General features: G+C 35.3%; 3 protein-coding genes and 1 pseudogene across 5 annotated transcripts; 3 read left to right on the top strand and 1 right to left on the bottom strand.

The window, feature by feature from the left end:
* The first annotated feature begins 4501 nt into the window (after positions 1-4501).
* LOC125200518 (protein IQ-DOMAIN 19-like) lies at positions 4502-6431 on the top strand. Its single transcript, XM_048098157.1, has 4 exons — positions 4502-4942; positions 5039-5281; positions 5407-6006; positions 6108-6431. The coding sequence occupies exons 1-4, from the start codon at positions 4628-4630 to the stop codon at positions 6126-6128; spliced, it is 1179 nt and encodes a 392-aa protein (XP_047954114.1). The 5' UTR covers positions 4502-4627; the 3' UTR covers positions 6129-6431.
* A 223-nt stretch (positions 6432-6654) lies between these two features.
* LOC125200508 lies at positions 6655-12495 on the bottom strand (annotated as a pseudogene).
* A 1662-nt stretch (positions 12496-14157) lies between these two features.
* LOC125201588 (DEAD-box ATP-dependent RNA helicase 38-like) lies at positions 14158-18147 on the top strand. The gene is made up of 9 exons (XM_048099762.1): positions 14158-14334; positions 14426-14656; positions 14808-15101; positions 15498-15725; positions 16239-16304; positions 16751-17167; positions 17281-17392; positions 17566-17651; positions 17754-18147. The coding sequence occupies exons 2-9, from the start codon at positions 14447-14449 to the stop codon at positions 17814-17816; spliced, it is 1476 nt and encodes a 491-aa protein (XP_047955719.1). The 5' UTR covers positions 14158-14334; positions 14426-14446; the 3' UTR covers positions 17817-18147.
* A 3035-nt stretch (positions 18148-21182) lies between these two features.
* On the top strand, positions 21183-25281 carry LOC125213550 (guanosine deaminase). Of its 3 annotated transcripts, XM_048114158.1 has the most exons (7): positions 21183-21331; positions 22302-22352; positions 22640-22699; positions 23401-23460; positions 24470-24660; positions 24746-24850; positions 24927-25281. In XM_048114158.1, the coding sequence occupies exons 1-7, from the start codon at positions 21316-21318 to the stop codon at positions 25113-25115; spliced, it is 672 nt and encodes a 223-aa protein (XP_047970115.1). In that variant the 5' UTR covers positions 21183-21315; the 3' UTR covers positions 25116-25281. The 3 variants fall into 3 exon arrangements, with proteins under 3 accessions (XP_047970115.1, XP_047970131.1, XP_047970123.1); XM_048114174.1 differs by lacking the exon at positions 22640-22699; XM_048114166.1 differs by lacking the exon at positions 22302-22352 and having other exon boundaries at positions 21195-21331.
* Positions 25282-26594: the final 1313 nt, after the last annotated feature.

Genomic DNA, 26594 nt, shown 5'->3' with positions numbered 1-26594 from the left:
TTTTTTTTCTTCTTTCCTTTTTCTTTCTACTCATAATATAAATTAAGGATAACATACCTAATTAAATCAATTATTTAAACTAATTAAATCAATTGAATATTAATAATTTAATTTTTTTTATATCATTTTAACTAAAACAACTAATTAAAAATACTCAATATTTTATATCGTTATAAATATAATTCATAGTTTTAAATTTTATAAGACTATATTGATTAGTTATTAATAAGATAAAATAATAATAATTATTATTATATAATTTATATTTTAAATAAGTATATCATAATTATTTATTAATTATGAGTTATTAATATTATAATAATATAATAATAATTAAATATAATTAAAACTCTAACTATAATTAAGTATGAGTCATAATTTGAATATATTAAAAAATAAATTAAATATATATTTTAACAAATCACAATAATAATATTAATATTAATGAATGATAATAGTATTGAAGAAAAAGATAGAGAAGATATACTAAATATATCAGTTTAGATCCTCTTTTCGTGTATGCCCAAAAATGTCCTCCATGGAAAAAATGTGAAAATGTGATTTTTAGAGGGTATTTTGCGATGAAAATTAGCATCAGGTACTAAAAATGTGAATTCTAGATACCAAAAGAACGTTACAAAATAAAGATCGGGTACCATTTTTTTGCGAAAGTGAAAGATCAGGTACTATTTATTTAGTTCACTCTTTATTTTATGATATTGATATTTAATAATTATGTTCAAGTTTAAGTTTAAATAGTTACATATTAAAAAAAAATCCTTCAAATTAAATATTCAACATTGTATAAATACCAGAAATTTTCTCATTACGCACTTAAAAAATTATGTATCCATCTTTAGATAGTTTTCTATGATATCTGTGAGGTGCGCTTAATATTCATATGAGAAAGGTAGCACCATAATCGTTATTTTTAGTATTAAAGTATGTATTATGAATAAGGAATACGGAAGTAGGAAAATGATCAATACAAAAATTGATCTCAATATAAAATCTAGATCAAATCCTGACCATAAAATTAACAATTTAATGGTCAATAATTAAAGAAAAACACGGAGGGTTATTATAAAACAGTTTTAGGTCATATTATAAACTTTGGGGTTGAGGTCATTTAAGATCCTTTAATGTCATCCTTATAATAATGACAAAAATAAGCTTACGATGACCTAAAAATGACCTCCATATGTTTGGTTCTGTATTTTTGTATTAAAAATGGGTTTGCATAGATCAAAATCCGAAGTAAACTCATTCCTAAAAAAGTGCAGAATCTTATATCATATATGTACAAATAATTGATGGGTAGTGATAAAATGCAAACTTATATATTGTACAAATTCAAAACTTCTCAACACAGCTTTAACACAGTTTCAATACAATATCAACACAGTGTAAAATTTCAAGATTTTTATGTCAACATAGTATCAACACAATATCAATCATTGACTACCAGTTGAAATTTTATTGACATTTTCCTGTTGATGCTTTTTTGTGATCTGTTGACATTTTTTAATGGTCCAGACTCCAGATCATAGTTTTGAGTTTGTACAATATTTAGAGTTTTCATTTGATCACATTCCATTGATTGTCTAAATGTTCTAAATTTTCAATCTAGTAATATTTTAGTTTTTTTATTATAGATGGTAAATAGTTTGATGACTTTGTCCCGAGTGAATGATCAAATTTAAGCATCAAAGATTAGCACGTAGGATAAAAATATTCAAAGAATGTTAGTATTTAATTGGTTAAATTTTTCATTCATATAATGTGACAGTTTGTTTCATCAAGATCGAAGGATCGTTGAATGATCAATAATTGAAATTCTATCAAAATTTAAAATAAATTTCAGTCTTTAGATTTTTAGATTAGCTGGTTGTGAGAATAATATCCAAGCTACATTATTACTATAAGTGTTACATTATCAGCTAAGATACATTATTAGACTACATAATCTACATTATTAGACTACAACGCGTTACATTATTAATCAAGCTAAATAAATGTAGAAAAAAATATTTGTACACTAATTGAAGGAATAATTGCCATATTGATTCACTTGGATTTTACATAATTTTAGAGGGTAGTTTTACTTGGATTTGATCGTATATTGTGTATTTTGAGACATGGTTTATAGCTACTTTTCTATGTTATTGGTATTTTGACCATTTTGTGAAGAATGTGTAGAAAAAGGGTCGAAAATGAGCTTAAATGGCGAAAGGTGGAAAAAGGACGAAATTGTAGCACGAGGCTGGCGACTCGCCAGCTTCGCACCAGTACCAACCTGGCGACCCGCCAAGTCCTTCCTCCAGAATCGCCGAGAGCAGCTGGCGACTCGCCAGCTTCATAGTTCAACGAACCTGGCGACCCGCCAGGTTCGGCCGACAGATCCAAACAAGGAAATTTCGAGCCCTATTTAACCTAATGTGCATGGGACGCCTCAAAAACATTCTACACGCCTCCAACCCCAAAAATACTACTTTTTCACCTAGGAAGAAGAGAAGAACGAGCAGAGGACGAGTATTCATCGCAAGATTGAAGACGAGACCTCCAATCCGCCCAATCCAATTCTAGGAGTTTCTACTTTTAGTTTTATTCTTGTTCAAACAATGTTTTTGAATATTTCTTTGAATATTTCTTTGACTTTTGTGATGAACATGAGTAGCTAAATCCTTCGTAGAGTTCTACGGGGGAGATACAATGATTCTTATGTTTAATTGATTTCCTTTTTCTATGCCTTGGCTCATGTGGTTATTCTGATTTCTTCTGCGCTTATACGTTTATTTGACTGATCACCTTATAAATGCATGTGGATTTTACTACAAGAACTGAGAAGTGAGTAGTTTAATTTGAAAGAGAAGAAATTGACGTCTTTGCCAATATAATCGAGAGATTTGAGCCTTTGAATGAAGCTAAGTATCTTAGGAGCTATTAGGAGTTGTTGCCTCAGTTCTAGGAAGGAGACTTCGGTTCTAGGTAGCAATCTACAAATTATATGCTTTGAGAAAAGATATAGTTTTACCTTAGTGATAGCTTAATAACCCTTGAGACCCTTTGTTGGCATAGTTAGGAAGTTAGTTGAGCATAGGATAGTTGTTATCGATCCCGTAGGATTCTACCCTTCTCATCTTTAATCTACATCCGTTTTCTTATTTGCTTTTAGTTCTCTAGTTGTTTTTAATTGTTTTTACCTTGCTTTCAAATAGATTTAGAAAAACCAAAATTCCGATTCATCTAGATAGTAGTTGAGGTTGGTTCGTGGTAATTAGGTTGACACTCATTGTCTCTGTGGATACGATACTCTTTGCTTACTATTTGCTACATTAGCCCCATACACTTGTGGGTATACTTGTGTTAAAAATAAGTTGAGTCACATATTTATCGAATGTTCATCGTGGATTTTATGATGTTTTTGTTATTGTTGGATGAGATTTTGAAGAGTAGTTAGAACATCTCCAAAGATAAAAGGGATTAGTATATAAAAAGGTAAATTATTTTTTAAAATAAAATAATAGTACAAAATACATTCGAAAACATAAAAGTATAATACTCCCTTCGTCCTAGAAAAATTGACATATTTCATTTTCTGCACTCGTTTTAAAAAAATGATACTACCTCTGTCCCCAAAATTAATTCTACTTTGACCCGACACGAGTTTTAAGAAATGTAATGGAAAATGAGTTGAAAAAGTTAGTGGATTGTGGGTTCTACTTTAATATATTAGTTTTATAATAAAATGTGAGTAGGAATGAATATGTGGTCCACTGCTAAAAATGATAAAAGTGAAATGTGACAAATTTTGGGGGACGAACGAAAATGGAAAAATGGGACAAATTTTCAGGGAAGTGGAAAGAGAGTAAAATACGAGATAGAATCATGTAGAGAAGTCTCTTGTCTATATTATTCTTTCTCTTACTTTTCTTTCTCTTCACTTTAACTATTTATTATCTTTTTTTTCAAAACGAAAGATAAAAATGGAATAGGTCAATTTTTTTAGGGACGGAGAATCCCCTTGAAGAATGGTTTTTCAAAAAAAGAAGTCAAATATGAGGTAAAAAAAACATTTTAAATATAATACCTCTCAAATTTCTTTCATCTTGGAGTATAATTATTTATGAAAAATATAAATATGATAGTTATAACACTTTATCTCTCTATTTATCTCTCCCCTTGGAGATGCTCTTAGATACCATCTCCTCTCGTTTGTTCTCTTCAGAGATTTACTACCGTTTGCTATAAATTTTGAGTGCGCTGTCCGTTGGAATGAGATATAGTCCTCTAGCTATAGACACGATGGATATACTAGGAAACCAAAAAAATATACTGAAACTGATGATGATGACACAGAAAAAAATATTGATCAATTAGTCAAGCAGTAGAAAAGGTCGGAATTACCCCCAATCCTACTCAAGGCAGCTGCTATCCAACCATCTAAAGATAATAAATCCGGAAGGATAGATATGTGGCATATGGCAGCTAAAGCCGAAGTCATTGCAGGCGACTCAATCTCTAAAAACTTAGTCAATCACAAATTACGTGTTTCTTATACTTATATAGCTGCACCTTCCATTCCCTTTTCTCTAACTTAGGGAACTAACTCAACGGTTGAAGCAGCATGGGGAAGGCAAGCAAATGGATTAGAAATTTATTCATGGGTAAAAGGGAAGACAAGCCCAAGGCTTCATTTCCACCTGAGACCACCTCCACATCAACGTCATTGGCCATAATGGTGGCCACCACCCCTAAAGTGAGAAGGAGATGGAGTTTCAAAAGACCGCCCTGCGCCAAACCCATCACTCACAAAACCAGCAAGTCGTTCGACTCAATCTACATGCCCAACCAACTAGTGGACTGCGAGTCTCACCAGCCGTTAAATGCAAATGCAAATGCAGCTGCCACCAGAATACAAGCTGCCTATCGTTCTTATTTGGTACGCGAATATGCACTCAACTCTGCCATTCTACTTTCCTAGACCTTCTCTACATATGCATGTGTGTGTTCGCGTGTTTAAAGTATGTACTTACAGGCGAGGAGAGCACTGTGGGCGCTGAGAGGGCTGGTGAAGTTACAAGCCTTGGCAAGGGGTTACTTGGTGAGGAAACAAATGAATACCGTACTAAGGTCCATCCACGCTGTGATGGCGATTCAAGTTAGAGCCCGGATTCAAAGGATCCAAATGGGGGAGGAACCACCTGTCGTCGTGGGAAGGAGAAGGTCTTACACAGGACCATCATCCGCATCTGATAGACAGCTTGGAAAGGAAATTAGTGTGAGCCATTTCTTCAACTTCAAAAAAGAATTTAAGTTCACTATGCTAAGCAATTGAAACTGATATAACTCAACATTTTGGACATTCATGAAGTATTAATCTCATCGATGTAACTATTAATGCAGGGGAATACATGTGATGGGAACATTCTAGCAACAAGCAGATGTTTAAGAAGCAGAAGCGGGCGTGTGTATCAAGTACCTGGTGAGAGAGTTGAGTATGGGTCGAGAATATATAGCTCTGGTCGCCATTCAGTCTCTCAAAGAGAATATCAGCTGAAAACGAGTCCCAGTCCATCAACACTGTCCTTCACAGATTCAAGCTCCACAACCTGTGATGGCCAACTAGAGGAATTTTCACTAAAAATGGCAAGAAGAAATTCAAGACGATACTCTGCTAGCCCAGAAAATAAGAATACATTCATACCATCTTCACAGAGCCAAGATCATATGCCCTCTAACTCCACTTTGTTTCCAAACTACATGACCAATACAAAATCATCACAAGCCAAGGCTAGATCACATAGTGAACCAAGGCAGCGCCCTAAGCAGAAAGGCAGGAGATCATCATCCATGGACGCGAAAAATGATAAACAAAATGAGTACCCTTGGCTTAGCAAGCTGTATCGTTCTGACAAATCCACTGATGAAGGAGACTGTGATTCCACTACAGATGCAATGGCTGTTCTCTCCAAACATATGATGTCGTTAGTCCAATTTGAAGGGGTACGTGCTCTGTCATTTTCTTTTATTGGACATCTTGCACTGTTTACAGACTTGAGCTTCAGATTTAGCTTGGTCTCTGATTCAATTTATTAAAACTGCAGCCTCCCATGAATTTGTATTGATGCTTCAGCTTAGTGGTCAAGAGTGCGATTCTAGAAATCAAAATGAGAGATTAGCAGAAAGTCAGTCGCAAGCATGGAGATCATGAACTACGTCCAGATTGTGGCCCCTGCCTATTCCATTATGCAGATCCTATGCTTTTTTCAATTCTTTAGCTTCTTTTTGGACTAGAAGTAGATGGTCTGATAATTTCCATTAGCCACTAAGACTAGAAATAATTCATTTATGACATGATTATTGAAGTATAACAGAAGATAAACATATGTTCGGATTTGTACGTAGGGGCAGCCTGAACTTTCAGAGTAGTTGTCTTTATCAAGATTATCTGCATATAATTGTGTATGTCAGCTGACATCAATGAAAGGCGGTTCCAAAGAAAAAGAACTGCATACCTCAGTTTTTGTATGCAAAAATTGGGACATGACGCCGGCATGAAGGCTTGAGCTCAACAGTGGACATGATGAGCACCATACTACTGAAAAAAAAATGCCACACTACAAAAATAGCAGAAACTTCTCAAAGATTATGGCGGATCAATAATATTCTCTGATATTAATAGTTAGCACCAAATCTGCAGAAAATGTCAGACATTGAGTTTCCTATCTAACCCAGTACTTGAAATTGGCCTAAACGAATTAGAAAACTATAACATGATCTGCCTAAACGAATTACATGCCACAAATATATTCTATACATGCAGGCTGCTCCTATGGCAAAGATCTTCTGGCAGGAGAGTATTTTCTTTGAAGCTCTTGGACAACCAGATTGCAGTTTCTCTTGGAGACACTTTTCCTGGACCAAATGGCCTTAACAAAACCCCAAGTTCCTCAATTTTTCGCTTCTTGAAATAACCTTGCACTGAACTCGAGCAAGCCTTCCAGTGCTTCAGCTCGTTGTCGGTAAGAAGACATGTCAATTCTGCAGGGTCGTTGGTCCGAGGATGTTCGGCTTGAGGCACCAGCAGTGGCATTATGATCTGAAGACTCACTTCCATCTTGCTTATCCTTGTGTATTGTAGAGCGAGCTCCTTGCCAATTAGTGAAGCTCAATTGACCTGATTTATCCAGGAACTCAATGGTATATCTATCTTTCATGATAGAACGGTCACCTTGTGGGTAGCTGGAGGAACCGTGTGTGGAGGTTAACGAGCTTCTGCGGATACCTAAGGACGCCTCATAGGGCCCTAAAGGAAGTTCAAACATCTTATCGATTCGAGGGGAATTGACAGAAACATCTGGAGACTTGATGCTGCCAATGATTTCAAGAAGACCAAGGCTGGGCACACGACGATATTTATGAGCTTCACCTTTTTCTGGCAATGGAAGAGAGGCTCTACGAGTGGTGGAAACAGGTCTCTTAACCACGCTTTTTGATGCTTGAAACTGAAAATAGCATTTCTTCAGTTTGTTGAGCAGATAGAGAGAATTCATAGATCATCCTATACTAATATACTAATATTGTTCGGATATAGTAGGCAGAGAGAAGAATGATTTTTTTACAAAAATAAATGAGTTCAAGCATATGAAAATTTAAGTAAATGTTTAAAGGTTTAGAGATAAATGCGTCATTTACTGGGATAAAAGTAGCATGGGTTTAGGGTTTAGGGTATTACGCAAACAAACATAATTTTCTACCGTCATAGACCTTTGTTTCCAACAGTAAAAAACATATACCATGAGCGGAATGGAAGAATCGAAAAAAGGAATGTAAAATCTTGGGTTAAAAACATAGAACCAGTGGTAATCCAAGGCAAGACTGCATGGCAAGATAAAGAGACTAATGTGATGGTAAATTTTTTTATATTTAGAAGAGAGTTGCTTCAAAACAAGCATCTGAACAAATTATCATGACAGAAGAAACAAGGACTGTATGCATGCAAAAAAAATTTGTATGATCTTACCAGTTCATTATTCTTTGAGAGCTTTGATTTTCTTTTTGAAGCACTTGAAGCTTTTGTTTCTGTATCTTTCTGTTTTGTTGAGATTTTTGAGGTAACAGTTTTTGTAATGACAGTCCGCTCATGCGTCCTTCCAGAAAATAACTCTCTCGTTCTAGGATGCAGATTGCAAGGATTCGCTGTTTCAGTTATCCTAGTGAAAGAATCATAACTTGGCTCAGCTCCAGATACACTAGGATTTAAAGTCCTGTCATTTCCACATGAGGATCGTCTCTTGCTATATGCTGGAGGTGGACCACGGGAAGACTCTGAAAATCTAATTGACCTAGTGTTATCCTTTTCTGTTTCGGCCCATTCGCTTGGAAAACTGGTGTGCCTGGGGGAATTGAGCTTAAGGTGAACATTGAGTACATAGGGTTGAAGGTGTTGGTGCCTGAGAAGTGCTGCAGCCTGTCATGATTACTATCATGTATTAGTAATGTGATAGAATAAAAATTATTTTCTAGATGATATGCAAGTGAGGGACATGCATAATACATTATTCTTCATACATAGAAGTCCACAAAACTAAAAAGATCAATGTAGAGCAGATCTTGCAATTGCAGTTGCAAACAATATTAACACTTTTTCCCCTCACTACCTTGTCTCCCTCGATAGGTCAAAATAGATAGAGAATTAGCTAGAATGTGGTTATGGGCGAATTTGTTGAAGTTTCAACTTGAATAGCAGCAAAAAAATTACAGGATATCAACCAACTTAAATAGCTGCTTAAGTACTTGTGCAGTGAAGAGATGCGTAATCAAGAGTGCAGAGCTTACACTAGGACGAAGTTCTGGATTTCTCCTCAGCATGCTTTTCACCAGACCTCGGCTGTAATGCAAGTATCATAATCATAGTAAAGTCAATCAGCTAGTTAAGGCTAAAAAAGATTGTCAAATTTTCTCATAATAAATCAATTATAATAACAATCATATAGCGAGACGACGAAAGCTTTTATTTCTCTGTTATTCTACTCAATGGGGATTGGTTTGCATAGATTTATGAGCAAAGAGAGAGAGAGAGAGACATGCAGACACGGGAAAACATTTAAGAAATAGGAGAGCAGAGAAGAACTCACAATGAACCAGAGTATTTGGCGGGCAGTGGAGCAACTATAGACTTGTTTATTTTGTTGATGAGAGCTTTCATATCCTGTCAAAAGATGTGCAGAAAATAAAATACAACTTCAATTTTCAAGAACTTTACAGACCAGAAGTCCTGTTTCTGTTTCTAGAACAACGTTAAGCTGAACCCAAAGTCCTATTCTAGAAACATTCCAACAAGGTAGTCAGCTAATGAATAATGATTAACTAGTCTTAATGGTTATGGTCTAATAAATGGATGACATTCTCATAAATAAAAGCCGGTAGCAAGAATTCACACTTTAGCAGATAATCGGCTGATTTCTTGTGTGAGAAATAAGATTTCAGGCTGTAGACCCACAGGGTTAATGTTCTTCAGTAGTAGAGTTCATGGCCAACCTCAGAATAGAGAACTTAATATTCATGGAGTATCATTGAAATTCATGCAGAATAATTGACTATTACGGCCAGTCATTCTATTTCCACTACCAATGAGCAAAACTCAAATTAGTATGGTAAAGAAATTGTGTAGCAGGTATGTGAAAAGTTTTGAAGTACTTAACTGCTAGCAACAACCAAAATCTTAGTCAAAAAATGTTAGGGCTAATGCAGAAAGGACATTCAGTACGAAGTTAGCCAACAATAATGTTAAGTTTGCAGCAACTTACAAATGCCTTGAAAGCTGGTTTAAGGGATGTCATCTCATACATGCAGCATCCTGGAAGATATTAAATAGCAGGATACATCAATTTGACATGGACTAGTGCAAAATAGGCTTAACTTAATCCGGTGTATTATTATTATCTTTATATTGACACCATGTAGCAGTAAAATATTTCTCTTACCAAGTGACCATACATCTGATTTGGAACCATATGGTATATCTGCAAGTAGCTCAGGGCACATATAACAGGGAGTACCAACAATCTGAGGAACGAACGAGGTATGAACAAGTCATATGATGATGGGACAATGATAGAACTGAAAAAAGGCACATCGTAACCATAATGCTTACCGAGGAAGCCAGCTCATCTGAACTCAACATTTTGGCAAGTCCAAAGTCACCTGGAACAACCCCATGTAGTTTAGAAATTGATTCCAAATTCTAGGAAGAAAATACAAGATGATAGCTTACCAAGACGAATGTCGTGATCTTTCGTCAAAAATATATTTGAGCACTGCAGAAATTGCGTGAACATTAAAACTAAAAAATCATAGAATTTCATAATATGTATCATAACTATCAAGGAGGCAGTCTGACAAAACATACCTTGACATCACGATGAAGGATATGGTTCATGTGTAAGTACTCCAGTGCTATGAGTAGCTGAACAAGCCATATACAGAGCTTCTGCAGAAACATAAGAAATAAAGTTATTTAAACATGGAGTAATGAAAGTGGCTGGCTGTGGGAGAAAAAAGAAGCATATGAAAAAAAAACTGATCCACTAAAGAACTACCTCTTCAGGAAGATGGACACCGTTGGCCTTCTTTATGGCTCCTGCCCTACAAATAAAAAATAGGTAGGCAAGGTTAAAGACGTGTCTTTGTTCCCTTTACAAAGAGCATATTAAATGTGGAAATCTGCTTACATATCTCCACCTTCACAGTAACCTATGACAATGCAGACATAGCAGCCCTGAGATAAGCAACATACGTTTTTAGTTCAATTGATTTCAGAAAGTGGCAGAGAAAAACTGTTTGAACACACTGATATGTGACATTTCTAAATATGGGATTCCCATCAAAAGTTGACTTCTTTGTGTTCTTTTTCTGGTGGAAGCCACCAATTCAGTTTCAATAACAGCAATCAGGGGCCAACAGAAGATACCTTGCCAATTAGAATCAGTTGAAGGAAACTATTAGAGGCTTGCCCATAATAAAGATGACAGAGGTTGTGTATTTAATCGTGCAGCATTCTGCTAGGTTGGCTGTCGATCAGCAGACTTAATGATTAGTTTGGTGTCCTAAATCATTTTAAGTTGCTTGAGACCTTAATTGCTAAGTCTAAAGCTTCACCAGCCTTATTTCATTTCTAGTTTGGCGGACTACAGTTTAGAAATTGATGGAGTAAAAACAGTAAGAAGCTATAGGTAGATTAAATTAGAAAAATTATTCCAATGGTTCAGCTTGAGAGCGTCTGGCATCACTTTCTTACCTTCTCCACCCATGAATCTTTGTACTCCACTATAAATGGATTTTGCATGTTCGAAATAAGTTCCATCTGCATAGTAACACAAAGCTACATAGGTTAATACAGAGAGTATTTAAAAGTACTGAGAAATTATTTAAGAAAGAAGAACTGACCTCCTGATGTGCAGATCGTCGTGTCCTGTTTGTTTGGCGAGCAAGACGAATCTTTTTTAACACATACCTTAACATCCAAGCCAAGGTAATTAAGTGAAAAATGATTAGTAAATAACAAATTCACCATAATAATCTTGCAGTCATGATGCACACATGAAAACAATATAAATATGATGAAGGCATCTATTTAGCTCTCACTTCTTCTTTTCCTGCTTATGCCTCACAAGAAGCGCAGAACCGAAAGCACCCTTGCCAATCTGTTCCAGTATCTCGTACTTGTCCATTGGATATGAAGTTACTTCGTTCTATCAGGCCACCAAGGCAAAAAAACTAGACTCCTGCCAGAATGAATCAACAAAAATAACTGTTGATGCATATAAAAAATCTTCAGTTTGTGTAGAACTGGAACATAAATTACAGGTCAAGGAAAAGGTACCAAAAGATATCATCAAAGAAGAGAAGACACATGTTATCCGAACAAAGACCACAACAGCATTATATATGTACAATTTAAACATACTGAGAGATGCGAGCATCAAATCAGGAGGAATCTCGCAGCAAATTTGAATATCGGTTACTAAACATGATATAAAGGCATTGATGTCATCGTACATTCGAATTACAAATCAACAATTAAGTTTCAGTCAATCCAGCAAAATGCACCATAATCCAAGCCTTGATTCACGCAAAACTAAACCACATGAAGATAAACACCAAAAACTAAATTAGAAAAATCAAATTCGGTTCGCATTTGACTGTCAATTTCAACAGATTCATTCATAGATTTCAGCAGCCAAAAAAGCAAAAGGCGCGAAATAAAACAACAATTAGAGTAAAAAAGAGCAAAATAGCGGAGAAGCTAAAGAGAGAGAGACCTGAAATGCGTGCTTCTTCGAAGGTAGAGAAAGAGCAGTGCAGGAAGGTAGTACTCCAACATCAGCTAAAGTAAAAGCGACGGCGCAGGAATTAGGAGCTGATTTCCCTCTACCTTCCTCCACAGATTCAGAGTGCAGCAGCACACTCTTCACTGATTCCTGTTTCCTAGTCCAACAACACACACTGTAGAGAGAGAATATAATGTATTATCAAAAGGCGACATTTAATAGTGATTCAGAAGCAGACAAAATGTAGAGAAGGAGTGATTTCTATTAATAAAAAACTACATTCGCATTTGCAGTCAACATGTGACTTCGTTTTTGGTGATGGAAGTTACCATATCTCACGATCCTAGCAATATGTTGCGACATCATTGCTTTTCGAAAAAAAAAAATATTGACTTCGTTGAACTTTTAAAATTGGGGATTAAATTCGGTATCCTTTCGAAATATGAGATCGAGACATGCAAATTTTTTATAATAATTGATTTTTGATTTTTTCTCATTTTTATTTCTTTTTTCTTGTTATTTCTTTCACAATGTATATGAACTGACCAATGTATCCACATCAAATTTAAAACCTCAATTCTGATACTCTCTCATCCACCGTGAATCCGAAACTCCGCCACATTTTGACACTCTCTTCTACCGCATCCACCCTCTGCCGCATCCGCCTAAGGATGCAAGAGCTAGGTCAAGCGCGGGACTCTCAGCCAAAGTATTCTTGCGTTGTTGATTGCATCAAGAAAGTGTTCAGACAAGATGGTCTAATAGGGTTCTATCGCTCCTACAAACAACTCCATTTGTTGTTCATAGATTTTTGCTGTAACTCTCTCCTCCAAAGGAACCTGATTATGGGCAGGAATCGACAAATCCTTTATTACTGTTTTATATATTTAAATATTATTATATTAATTCTTTCGTCCGACCCCAATGGAAGTAATATATTCGTATTAGTATACATGTCTTTTATACTATTTTACAGGGGTGTACTAGTATAACAACTAATTTTAAAGTTACAACGTACATCCAACCACGTGCTGCCACATGGCACGAAAAATGCAATATTGTATACAGGAAAATGCAATACGCATTTGTAGAAGCTATAAATGAATTTCGGCGGATTGCATTTTTGTTATATGCAGATTGCATTTTTTATCATTGAGTTTTGCATTTTTGATATTGATTGTTTAATTTGCATTTTATATATAGACGAATTGCATTTTTATATGTGAAAATGCAAAATTTAACAATAAAAAATGCAATTTATCTGAAAATGCAAAACTCAACACTATAAAATGCAATTTACATACAACTAAAATGCAATCTGTGAAAATGCATATACAACTAGATTGCATTTTTTTGTTTAAAATATTGCATGTTTTGTGCCACATGGCAGCACCAGATTGGATGTACGTTGTAACTCTAAATAAGGGGGCACCCTAGTGCTCCCCCTATTTTATATGTTCAAATTTTCTTATATTTTTATGATTAAAAAAATTGAAAACAATTAATAATATATCAATAAAATTTAAATTAATAGCCAAACTTTTATATTTTATATGGAATATACGTTTTTGTATATAATATCACGTATGGTCTACATAAATAATGAAGTGTGGTTATTAACTTAAATTTTGTTAACATATTAGTAATTATTTTCAATTTTTTTATACTTATTATAGTTTTAAAAAATGTAAGAAATTTTAAATTAAAAAAATAGCAAATGCGTATGTTGTACGCTGTACGCCATATATTTTTCTTATTAGATTCAACAGTATTTAAGAAAGGAAATCAATTATCAATTATAATTATAAACTTTCCAAATAGCAATAGAAAAGAAAATCAATTATACTATTACTGTCTCTCTCGCCTTTCCTCGCCGCCAATCGCCGTCGCTGCTTCCGCCGCTCCTCCACCACGCTGCCCGTCGCTCCACCGCCCCTGGCTCGCCGCTCAACCGCGCTGCCTCATCGCTCCACCGCCTTTCCTCGCCGGATTCTCGTCGGTCAGCTATTCCTCCTCAATGTCTGAAACATAGATTTATTTTAGTTGGATTGTATAAAAGGCATCTAAAGGCTCACATTGTATTAGTATAGATTTCTGTTTCTCCTTCTTCCATGGCCGACAGCAGTAGCTCATCTACCAACGCCACGATTACCCCGCCGGAGACGAAGTCGTGGGCGGATGTCGCTGATGAGGAGGCGGCTGCGGAGAAGCAAAGCGAGGCTTCGTCGTCGGCGGATATCAACTTGGACTCGTTGGTTGTCGACGAGTCCAAACAAGGTCCACTCAGCCTCACTAATCCCGACGATTCCTCCATTGAAGCGGTAATTTTCTACCTTTCTCTTAGTTTTTGTCTCTAATTTGTCCTCGATTTTATAGATTTAAGCTTTAGGTTTTTATTATGATTGCAATCCATGATAAATGTAGGGGTTTTAATTGGAATTTTGATTTCCTGCTTTTTGAGTTGAATCATAGGTTACGTCCGGGGACACTCCATATACCTCAGCTAAGAGATTCGAAGACTTGAACTTGTCACCTGAGCTGCTGAAGGGGCTTTATGTTGAGATGAAGTTTGAGCAACCTAGCAAGATTCAGGCTATCAGTTTACCCATGATCTTAACTCCTCCTTACAAGAATTTAATAGCTCAAGCTCATAATGGATCCGGGAAGACCACTTGCTTCGTGCTTGGTATGTTGAGCCGAGTTGATCCAGATGTCCGTGAACCTCAGGCTCTCTGCATTTGCCCCACCAGGGAGTTAGCCATTCAGGTTTGTTTTGCTTGCTTGTTTTCAGTTGTTTGTCCTTTATAGCTTAGGAATTTTTGCTAATCTAAAGTCAATAGTCTTTTTGTGTGGTTGGGGGATTCATATAGGTCTATATTTTGTTTGGGAAAAACTAAAGAGGGTGAAAAATCCTTGCAGGAATGAGTGTGAACTAGTCTCTAATCACTATCAATCGAGTTCCTGTTACTATTAATTAGTATTGTAAATGATATAGGACTATGATGTAGTAAAACGGAATGACGGCTGTTTTGCTGTGGCTGCATAGTTGTGTCTTCCACCTAATTAATTCAATCATGTTCTTATAATTTTGTAATTATTGCAATCCTGACTTGTTTCATATTTATGTTATGGTCTTTGAGCAACACTGATTAAATTGTGCAGAATATGGAAGTTCTTCTGAAGATGGGGAAGTTCACTGGGATAACCTCAGAGTTAGCTTTACCACCTGATCAAGCAAACTACATCCCAATACAAAAGAGGCCACCTATTACAGCGCAAGTAATCATCGGCACACCAGGCACATTCTCTAAATGGTTGCAGCACAAGAAATTGGGTTTGAGTAAAATGAAGATTCTTGTGTTTGATGAGGCAGACCACATGTTGGCAACGGTGAGTTGTGCAATTTCATTTTCGTGTTCTTATTGAGCTCTTACTTTTATGGTGTTAAAACTGTTAATTGCACAATTACCTTTTATTTTGGTGTACTATATGTAACATTCATCTAGTCACATGCTTTTTTTTTTTCCCTTTTTGGTTGACCTGTATACTCCATTCTCACTTGGATTCTTCCATCCAATTGACTATCTTGGTCAAGTAGGTCAATCCATCCATGTCAATGCCTGGTCTCACTATGTTGGTCATGCTGTGGTTCAGGGAAACTATCTGTCTGATTATATCACATGCAAATTCATGATACATGCACTCCTGGATCCATTTCTAATGCATCCAAGTAAATGGATGAATCATAAATTGAGAAATAATCTTTTATGCATAAAGTATTTTGTGTTATGGTTCCCTGATGAAGTTAAGTTCACTGTATTGCGTATATTCTGATTTGTAATTTGTGAAGCATATAATATCTCATATTATAAGCTTATTGAGTGAATTTATTATCATATGCAGAGTGGATTCCGAGATGAATCAATCAAGATAATGAAGGCTATTGCTAAATCCAGTTCCAATTGCCAGGTTGGTTGTTTAGTACAAAATAATCATGTTTTTTTATGAATGTGCTTCTCTGTTGCTTATAAGACAGGACGCGTTTTAACCACTTTGCATTGCTAACTGAATTTGGAGTTATAGTTATTATATGGTAAAATACATAATGCAAGTGCCCAGAAGATGTTCCTTGTTAATTTTAACTCTCTACTTCAGTATGAATCTTTTACTTCATTTTCTAGTTCTATATTTCCAAGTGTATCATACCTAATTTTGTAACACATTATGCAATCTGGTCATATACTGCCATCTATTGGTCATGTTTGGTGTGAGGGACATTGGTACCGTAGTGACGGAATATCTAGGAGCTATATGATACAGAAAATGGAAATTATTTAATCTCAGAGTCAGATTCAATATTCGTTGGTGACTGAATTATATTTGAAACTTTGGTTGTGTTGTGGAATATTGGTCAGGTCCTGTTATTCTCGGCTACCTTTGATGATGATGTGAAGGCCTTTTCATCCAAAATAGCTGGAGAGATCTTTAAAAGACAACCTAACCAAATGTTTGTCAAAAAGGAAGAACTATCTCTGGAGTCTGTAAAACAGTACAAGGTTCATTGTCCTGACGAGCTTTCAAAGATCATGGTGATTAAAGACCAAATACTTGAACTTGGAGAGAAAGTGGGGCAGACAATTATCTTTGTCAAATCCAGGAATGCTGCATCTATGTTGCACCAAGCTTTGGTCAAACATCGCTATGAGGTGACTACGATTCAAGGTGCTCTGAATATAGAGGACAGGGACAAAATCATAAAAGAGTTCAAAGATAATTTCACCCAAGTTCTAATTGCAACTGATGTTCTTGCTCGTGGTTTTGACCAGAGCCAGGTGCTGCTGCTCATCTCTTTTGCTATTTTGCTTCAACGTCTATTATAATAGCCCTTTTTTTGCTTTACTTGGATCTTAACCTCTTATATTAAGTCCATATTATTTTTATGTAGGTTAATTTAGTTATAAATTTTGATATTCCTGTGCAATATGGTCGTTATTCTGAACCCGACAATGAGGTTTACTTGCACCGGGTTGGTAGAGCTGGGCGCTTTGGCCGCAAAGGTATTTCATTGTTAATTTTGCACATTGTTTTCTTGTTATGGTTGATTTGGCGGATCTGAAACAATATTCACTATTCAAAAACTCTAGTTTAAAAAGCAACTATTTTGTGTGTTTTAGCTCGATTATTATAGTTTGAAGCATGATTTTGATTAACCTGCTTTTGTGCCGGACAGGTGCTGTGTTCAACTTGCTTTGTCTTGACAGCGATGGTATGATTATGGACAAGATTGAGAAACACTTCAACTCTCAGATTACTGAGGTAAAAATAATCCACATAATTTGCCTTGATTTGACTTGTTAATAACTTTTCTAGATAATAGTTTGATGAGTCTGTGTTTGACTTTGATCCTTTTCAATGCAGGTGGCTCCTTGGAATAGTCGGGAAGCATTCGAGGATGCTCTACGGCGCGCTGGGCTATTGTGATTATGTTTTGAGCATACATCTTTAGATCATCTTATCATATTATCGAGGAGAGAGTTTTATTCTCAATTTTCATAGTGAATGTGTTGAAGAGAATATTACTTTTCTGTTTGGTCATGGACGTTCTTAAATATGCGCTTGGCTCGTTCTGCTACACCACTCCCATGTGCGAAGAGCCCGATTCAAATGATCAAGATGATTCCGAACAGAACGACTACTAATGTATTTAATCATGTTTTTTCTTTTCAAATCATGATCTTCTTCTTCTCAAATCATGTTATTATAATTATGTACCAAGTTCAGTATCCAATTTACAGACGCAGACTTTGGCAGATACGATTGATCAAATTCCAAATTCTTTCAACTAATAACAATTCTTTTGCACCATTTGAAATTCATATGGAAAACAGCAGCTGTATACAATAATAGAACATTTGTAATTTGTGAAGCATAATATGAGTAATATCTCATATTATAAGTTTATTGAGTGAATTTATTATCATATGGAGAATAGTACTACTTGAGATTTCGTCCTTTTTTCTTTCTAGTTCATGAAATTTTTCTTGAGCAGCAGCCAACTCTGTAGTTCGAATTATTGTGCACTAAATTCACAAACCAAATAGGTAAATACTGTTTCCTTTAATGGTGAACATAATGTATGATAATAAAGTTTACCTGATTCCTTTTCGAGATTCTCTCCAGGACTCATGAAAATTAATTTTATTTAGTACTCGAAAATTGTAGTGAAAAGTGTGAAAAACAGAAAACGTACTTGCTTTCTGATGAGTAAATACACGATGGAGATTGTCAAGGATGATATTGTACTGAAACAATACGGAATACATGGAAGTGAGAATTAAAACTTGCAAAACCACCGTCACACAAAATGAGGAAAAGAAAGATGCACCCCCTTCCAAATTCAGGATAAACTGGAAAGACATAAAATCAGAAATTATTTGCCACAATTAAATTCAACATACTAATCATCTAAAATCTTGCATCAAAATATTGAACAATGCTAAATTTATCCAAAAGTTCACTAAAAATTAATTTAAATAACAAATTTCATCAAAATTTTAATTGTATGAGACAATTGTTCAAAGTTATGATTTAATTAGCTATTTTTATAAATTATGGAATTGACCAGAAGTCAATCAAAAGTTGTGATTTAAATGACAATTTTTTCTAAATTCAATGAGATTAGATACATAGTCTCATACATCTCTCTCTTCAAACTCTACTATATAGGACCTCATGTATAAGTTAATGCATTCAGTGTAGGTGTCTGGAATTAGAGTACCAGCAGCGAGCATGGATTAAATAATTTCGGCGGGACAAGAAGGGGGACACGTTGCAAGCGTTCAATCCCAACAGGACTCGCACCAAGGGGGAGGGAACGCGGGTTGTCTCGCCACGCGCCCCCCACGTGGCTTTCTCTGGGTGTGTGCGTGAAACCCAAAGTAAGGGCACAAACTCAATAAAGTTTGACTAAAACCCATAATATCGTGCGTGTTCATGTCGTGTCAAAAATTGACATTCGAATATGTAGTTTCCTCTTATACAATAGATCTTTTTTTTAAAAATCTTTGCTCAATGTTGAACACTAAAATGAATTTGGTGTTAAATTATGGATATATATATGGTACATGACTCGACGAGGACTTTACATGATCCTAAGCCTACTATATTATATCTAATCCTACAAAAGAATGAATTATAGTAAATTTATTACAGATATATTGAATAAAAACATGATATTGAAATATAGATAGGTTATGGCTTGGTGTCTGGGTGAGTTCCCTTAGCATCAGGCTCTTCATACATCGCAAATGCTGCTTTGGTTGCTGCTGGATCGATCTGAGGTTGATTAACCATCACCTCTCCCGTTGGCTCGGAATGTGGCCCTTTAACATCATTATATGCATACACAATTAGTCCCGAGATATGATCAGTTGACAACTATCTTAAATTGATAACTGACAACTATGTCAATAACCTACGTTACAGATGTCAACACGAAGACAAATATTAACGTTGGTTGGTTGTTGACATAGTTGTCAGTTATCAATTTAAGATAGTTGTAAACCGAACAGGACGCATTAGTCCCAAATATCACATTTATATACGAGAGAGAGAAAGAGTGCATTTGCGTGCGTACATTTGCAGCCAAGAGCACAATTGAACGTGCACAAGCCTCCGCGGGCGTCGATACACTTGCTGATGCATCTGTTGAGGCAATCGGCTGGGGCTTCCTCTGCGTTGCTGCTCGACAAAACAAACGCAGCTGCCAACGCCGCTACAACAATAATCCTCGCTGCCACCATTTTTCTTCTTCTTATTCTTCGCCTCAATTAACTCTATAATTGATTATTTTTGAAGAAATAAAGATTCATTGTACATATATATGAATTGGAATGCAGAGGATGAAGAGATTGGAGGGCCTCCTCTCGTATGCAATGTGAAGCACAGAATTATCCTACTCCCTAATTTGTTTCCCCAACACAAGTTAAAATTTGCTATATTTCCTCTAATTTGTCACGCAAATATTAGCCTCACATAGAGTATCAATTAATTTTTGGAGACAATGTAAATAAAATCCAACGAGCACTATATAAAATTAGTTTTGCAATATCTGTGGATAAAGCATCTTGCCATAAATTACATACTAGTATAAAATAGTAGAAAAATCTTAGTTAAATGCAATAAGATCAAAGGTAGCCCTCATCAATTCGGTCAACTCAAACCGTGATCTCACCAAGTGTGGTTCGCCTCTTTCTAGGAGATCCAACCACCAAGTATTGACATGACCCCTAAAATCGAAAATGACATCTTCACTTTGTATTTCTCGGTGTAATTTTGTAGAGACAATACTTTCTCCACTTGGAACTCCAACTCCTGATACGTTTCATTCTCAAATTTACTATTGAACTCCAATGGTATGTTATAAGTTACTCGATGGATCATACCAGACTTATGTGCACCATTAGTGGCGCGCTCAAATTTACTATTGAACTCCAATGGTATGTTAAAAATTACTCGATGGATCATACCAGACTTATGTGCACTATTAGTGGCGCTCGTCCGTCGGCCTGCAGTAGCTAGACTAGTGCGGACGAGGGATTTTTTGGACGAATTTTGCACTAGTGCAGAATCCATGTTACTCAATGAGAATATCTAAATTTTGAAACAAAAAAAACTTATTTCAAAATTCAAATGCTTACAATATTTATTATCTCGTGATTTGCTCTACGAATTAAATTCTGTGTATGAGGTCACACACTACTAAAACTGAAAGTAGAGGTGAGATATAGTCAAAATTATCAGCCTATCTTTTCAATTTTATAAGCAAAAGTTAACCATATAATCTGCTTTGTTGAACTACTAAATTAAAACGTGAATTACATTTGATTCTTCACTTCCACCATTATATATATCTCTCTCTTTTAAAAATCAATTGTTTCACTCACCCATTACTTCACCAGAATCCCATTTCTCATCGCCGATGGAGGAAGCTAAAGGTCAGCACTTAAACACCTTATGCTCACTCTGCTTTGAATTCAAATTTTGATCTGGCGTTTCTGTTTTTTGCCGTTTCGGATTTCCTTTTACTGTTTGATTGGATTTGGGGGTATGGGTGATAACAATGATTAAGTGATCATCAATTGCGTTTTGATCGCTAAGCATAATCCGAAATCATTGGGCAATCTATTTGCTCTGAAATGATCTAGTTTTCGTGAAATTAGTTTTGTCTACTACTTTATAGTGTGACCTGAAATGCAATCGTGCAAAACCTCTTTAAGAATTAATAAAGTTCGTGATTGCGATTATATTCGATTCATACCAGTTGGGTGGTAGTTGGCGGTGGATGGATAGTGATGTCTCATGTATGCTACAGAAGCTATCTGTTTCGTTTGATCAATCCACAAATTTTCTTCACCTTTTACAATTCCGAATCACCAATGTCCTAGATCATACGGCTATGTTTACTTTGGTGGATAAAAGTGGATAAGAGAGGATCACTTAAAATATTCATTTGTGTCCACTGCTTGTTTTGGTTTGAGTGTGGATGGATTATATGTATCCAAATTCATAAGATGTGATTTATTCATCTCTTTCTTCTTAGTGCATTACATTACACATATACTATGTTTATTTTCTCCAGTGTTAATTGCTGAAACATATACTCAAATTTGCAATTTTTACAAGACAAAAAACCTTGCAATTGCAATATCCCTATCTTGTTATTGCTTCAATTTTTACAAGTTGAAATTGCAAAATCGGCAAAAAGTTTTGTTATTGCTTCATTAACGTTAAATTTTATCATAACAATTATGTATTCATTAAGTGAGATATTCTTAAAGTAAACAAGACCTAAATGTTAGCAGCTGCTGAATTATGTAGTATTTGCTCTTTTCAAGCACACTAGAGTGTAAATGTAATTTACCATACCGTCGGTAATTTGTTGACTGTGTTCCATCCATTTCTTAGTTGTTGGCGTTAAAGACGGAACTACAGCTGCATTCACTGCTCATCAAGAAGGTATTTCAATATTTTTTTAGATATTTGTGCATTAGTATGGCCATTATAGGGATGTTCCTTTTATTTTTCTCACCTGGAGTGAAGTTTGATAAAATCTCTTCAATATAAGTTAACTCTAGTAATTGCTGAAAATTCATCCTACGCAAAATGTATCATATGTATTCTGTCCCTCCAATGTTTTAGCTGTGATGGGATTATTATAAATGCAGCTATATTATGAAGTGTGGGGATAAGATTTATAGTTGTTCACCTGTATTCTTCATTAGCTGACCCTTCTGATTTATTAGTTATCGAAGCTAAAGATGGAGATATTGCTGTTCCTACTGCCTTTGCGGGTCATCAAGAAGGCAAGCTTACTTCCGTAATTTAACTCTTGAGACTATGATTTAATTTTTTTGTTCTTATTTTATCAAGTCATGTATGTTACAACTTATTACATCTGGCCTAACATGCAAGATAACCTTGCAAGTAGAAAATATTGGAGAAGAGGCCTAACTTAAGAATGAAATAACATATTGCAATCATTAAGGAATGAAAGACTGATTTAATAGTTGAAGAAGACTTAGTAACACACTTTTACTAGGCAAGCTGTTAGTAGATGAAGTAGGTGGATGAACGAACCTCACATTAACTAATCCTGGAAAAGGATTTGACCAGATGGTTTATGTGCTTCTCCATAGTCATGTCATGTCATAATTATAGAGTTAATTGGAATATTAAGGTAAAGTTAAATTTATCCAACACTGTTCCAGTATCATTACCACTAAAAAAACTTCAAAGACCCCTCTACACTAAAATATTACAGTGATTCTTGATAGACAATACTGCCTCTGAACTAAATGAAAATATGATTACTTTCCGATTCTATAGTGTTCTCTTTAGCGCGCGGCTTGGTGTTCAAACTAATGTTGTAAATATAAATCTTATTTTTGTAGAATGCAATTCACAAATCCTATTAGCAAATTTGTTCTCGCTTATGTCTACCTAGTACAATGATATTTGCAGTTTACCTGCCTACATTTTGCTGATTGTCTCCCTCTTTTATTAGTTGTTGAAGCCAAAGACGGAACTATCTCAGTGGCATCTGCATTTGCTGGTCATCAAGAAGGTAAACTCAGCTCCTCAATGCTATCTTTTTCTGGTCCCTTTTCTCTGATGTGCAAAATGATTGACACTAACTTTTAGCACATTGATTTAAGTGAATGGAGATCTTGCAAAGTTGCATTAGGTTCTTCGTAAACTGCCTTTTCAGTTATGTGAAGTTTGTGCGCATGCACACTCATATATAGATCCTGTTTGCTCAGTCGAATATCTTCTAGTTGATAGAATTTTGACTAATGCAGGGATACTTCCAGTAACTAGGCTACATTTGTATAATCAGATATAAAATGTTATATGTTGATCGTATAGGGGAGAAATAAAGGATCTTCAGGGATGGGATAATGAAGCATATAACTGTTACTGAAAAAAATAGTGCTCGGTAATATTGAATAAAGCTTTTGGTATAACTATCGTGGGATCAAGTTTTCACGAGATTTATTTGATTGGGGTTGCTCAGTCACGCAAGTTTTCACAAGATTTAATTTATTGAGGTTGCTCAGTCGCTTGAATATATTGGTTTATTTCTCTTACATTTGTCATTTGCTACTAAATGCTTTAGTTTCATTAAGACTAAAAGATGGTTTTGTTAGTTGTGCCTGCACTACCACTTGTTTGTGATATGACACAATCAAGTCTATCATATACAGCTGTTCATGCTTCTCATGGCTTCACCTCTGTTCATAACCTGGATAGTTTTAATCTCTTAACAATCATGGGCTCTGATACATTAAGAAAAACAATGAGGATTATTTGCTAAGAGAACTATAAACTTATTATACATGAAGAAAAGGGATGAATCTTGTGAGAACTATTGCCAATGATATGATCTGTCACAAACAATCATATGTCAAGTTTTAACTGTCCGTATGTTCTTAGTTAGAGGAATTATTTCCCCGCCCATTTATAATTGCTTATCTTAATCAACCAATGTTACTTCGCTGAGATAGATTGCGATACCAAGATCATATAGTAATATAATACACAGTAGTAACATTTTATTTTTGTAATGGCTGCAGCTGTTCAGGATAGAGATCACAAATTCTTGACAAAAGCAGTTGAAGAGGCGTACAAAGGCGTAGATAGTGGAGATGGAGGTCCTTTTGGTGCTGTTGTAGTACACAATGACGAAGTGGTCGTTGGGTGCCATAACATGGTCCTCAAGCACACAGACCCCACTGCTCATGCAGAGGTTACAGCAATAAGAGAGGTTGGAATTCTGAACTCAAACAGTAAATTTATCTGAAATTAGTTTCTTACCATGTGTATCCTCATGCTTACCATGCATTTTTCAGGCTTGTAAGAAGCTCAACAGGATTGAGCTCTCAGACTGTGAGATATATGCATCATGTGAGCCATGTCCCATGTGTTTTGGCGCGATCCATCTCTCTAGAATCAAGGTTTGACTGCTGAATGTTCTTCTCTCCTTGCCTTTGAACTCGTATTCATCTCCGTAATATCATTTCTGCATCTCAGAGATTGGTGTACGGAGCCAAAGCTGAAGCTGCCATTGCCATCGGGTTTGATGACTTCATAGCAGATGCATTGAGAGGAACTGGGTTTTACCAAAAGGCTAATCTCGAAATCAAAAGAGCGGATGGGAACGAGGCGATGATTGCAGAGCAGGTATTTGAGAAAACAAAGGAGAAATTCAGACTCTACTGAAAAGAATATTTGTTGATGAAATTATTCCCTAACACTTGCTCACTCCATTAACTCAACAAATGCCCTCTTGTGACTCTTCAGATAAAGAATATTACTCAATTGTAAGTGTTTGCTGATGCATTTAACGCTTAAGAAAATGTGATTTGTCAGTATCATATTCTGTATATGATTATGACCTTCTTCACTTCACAATTCACAGGCTGACAAGAATTGTAAAATGCATATTATGAAATGGATAGTTCTTGTACAACTCCCCCCTTTTATTGATTTTTTTAAAGAAAAAGTAACGGTTTTTCATTTAGTCCACAATGATTAAAATTCCTGATTTATTGGATGAATGGAAAGCTTATTTTTATCAACCAAACTACCCTTTGCCCGATATGGTTTTGCTGACCCGCCAGTGGTTGTCTCGTCCCCTCGGGACGAGACTTACCTTAACGGCTTAACCATTGTTGATGCTCTTATTTAGCGTATTTCTATTATTTGTGATATGGTTATGTACTTTATAGGAGTATTTGTTTTCTTATACTTCCTCCGTACTATATTATCTTTTGTCATATTCTATTCCATATTGTTCTATGTTTTTATCTTTTTGGCAAATTACAAAACATTTAATTTCATTTACTACTCTCTCTTCTCTTTCCCACTATTCATTATAATATTTTATCTTTATTTAATTCATTAAACAAAACTTTCTTTATACTAAGTTTTATGCTCAAAAGAAAATTTTCTGATTCAACATCTTCCAATTTAATTCATTAAACCAAATTTTCTTAATTCTTCTGCTAAAAAAGAATTGTCTTGATTAATCGTCCACTTTTAATTTTTTACCATAAATGCTAATAGGTCCGATGTTTCTCTAATTTATACCAGTCACATTTTAATATTTTATTATAAAACTAATACTTCCTTCATGCCTAATGATTTCTCACACTATTTGATCCGACACAAGTTTTAAAAAATGTACTAATAGAAAATGGGTTGAAAAACTAGTGGCATGTTTGTCCTACTTTTATATACTCCCTCCGTCCCATGTTACTTGCACTGTTGCTTTTCGGCTCGTTACAAACTTCTTACACTATTTATAGTTTAAGTTAGAACTAATGCATTTAATTAATATGTTAGTTTAAGCTAAGAGGTCCTTTATTAAGTGATGTCTCATTACACTTAAAATTCTAATTTTATTACACGAAAAAATCAATCGCAAATTTACGGCCTAAAATGAAAAGTGCGAGTAACAAGGGACGGAGGGAGTATTAGTTTTGTAATAAAATGTGAGTGAGGATTATTTACTTGAATGTGGGGTCCACTACTATAAATAGTAAAAGTAAAATGTGACAAATTTTTAGAGTTGGAGAGAAAATGGAAATAAGTGACAAATTTTAAGGAATGAATAAAGTATATAAAAGTGAAGCTTATATTCAACTAACTTTTTCAACTCTCTTTATTTTACATTTCTTAAAATCCGTGCCAAAATAA

The sequence above is a fragment of the Salvia hispanica genome, chromosome 1 (assembly GCF_023119035.1).
Source record: "Salvia hispanica cultivar TCC Black 2014 chromosome 1, UniMelb_Shisp_WGS_1.0, whole genome shotgun sequence".
NCBI lineage: Eukaryota > Viridiplantae > Streptophyta > Magnoliopsida > Lamiales > Lamiaceae > Salvia > Salvia hispanica.
This window is presented reverse-complemented; position numbering and strand designations above follow the sequence as displayed.

What these genes read in the sequence shown, in the direction of transcription:
- LOC125200518 (XM_048098157.1), top strand. Translation starts at nt 4,628, where the DNA reads ATGGGGAAGGCAAGCAAATGGATTAGAAATTTATTCATGGGTAAAAGG. An exon ending in CTGCCTATCGTTCTTATTTG is followed by an intron (nt 4,943 to 5,038) that starts GTACGCGAATAT and finishes ATGTACTTACAG; the next exon opens with GCGAGGAGAGCACTGTGGGC. An exon ending in CGTTAGTCCAATTTGAAGGG is followed by an intron (nt 6,007 to 6,107) that starts GTACGTGCTCTG and finishes TTAAAACTGCAG; the next exon opens with CCTCCCATGAATTTGTATTG.
- LOC125201588 (XM_048099762.1), top strand. Translation starts at nt 14,447, where the DNA reads ATGGCCGACAGCAGTAGCTCATCTACCAACGCCACGATTACCCCGCCG. An exon ending in CCAGGGAGTTAGCCATTCAG is followed by an intron (nt 15,102 to 15,497) that starts GTTTGTTTTGCT and finishes TAAATTGTGCAG; the next exon opens with AATATGGAAGTTCTTCTGAA. An exon ending in TCAACTCTCAGATTACTGAG is followed by an intron (nt 17,652 to 17,753) that starts GTAAAAATAATC and finishes TTTTCAATGCAG; the next exon opens with GTGGCTCCTTGGAATAGTCG.
- LOC125213550 (XM_048114158.1), top strand. An exon ending in ATTTGCTGGTCATCAAGAAG is followed by an intron (nt 23,461 to 24,469) that starts GTAAACTCAGCT and finishes TAATGGCTGCAG; the next exon opens with CTGTTCAGGATAGAGATCAC. An exon ending in TCCATCTCTCTAGAATCAAG is followed by an intron (nt 24,851 to 24,926) that starts GTTTGACTGCTG and finishes TCTGCATCTCAG; the next exon opens with AGATTGGTGTACGGAGCCAA.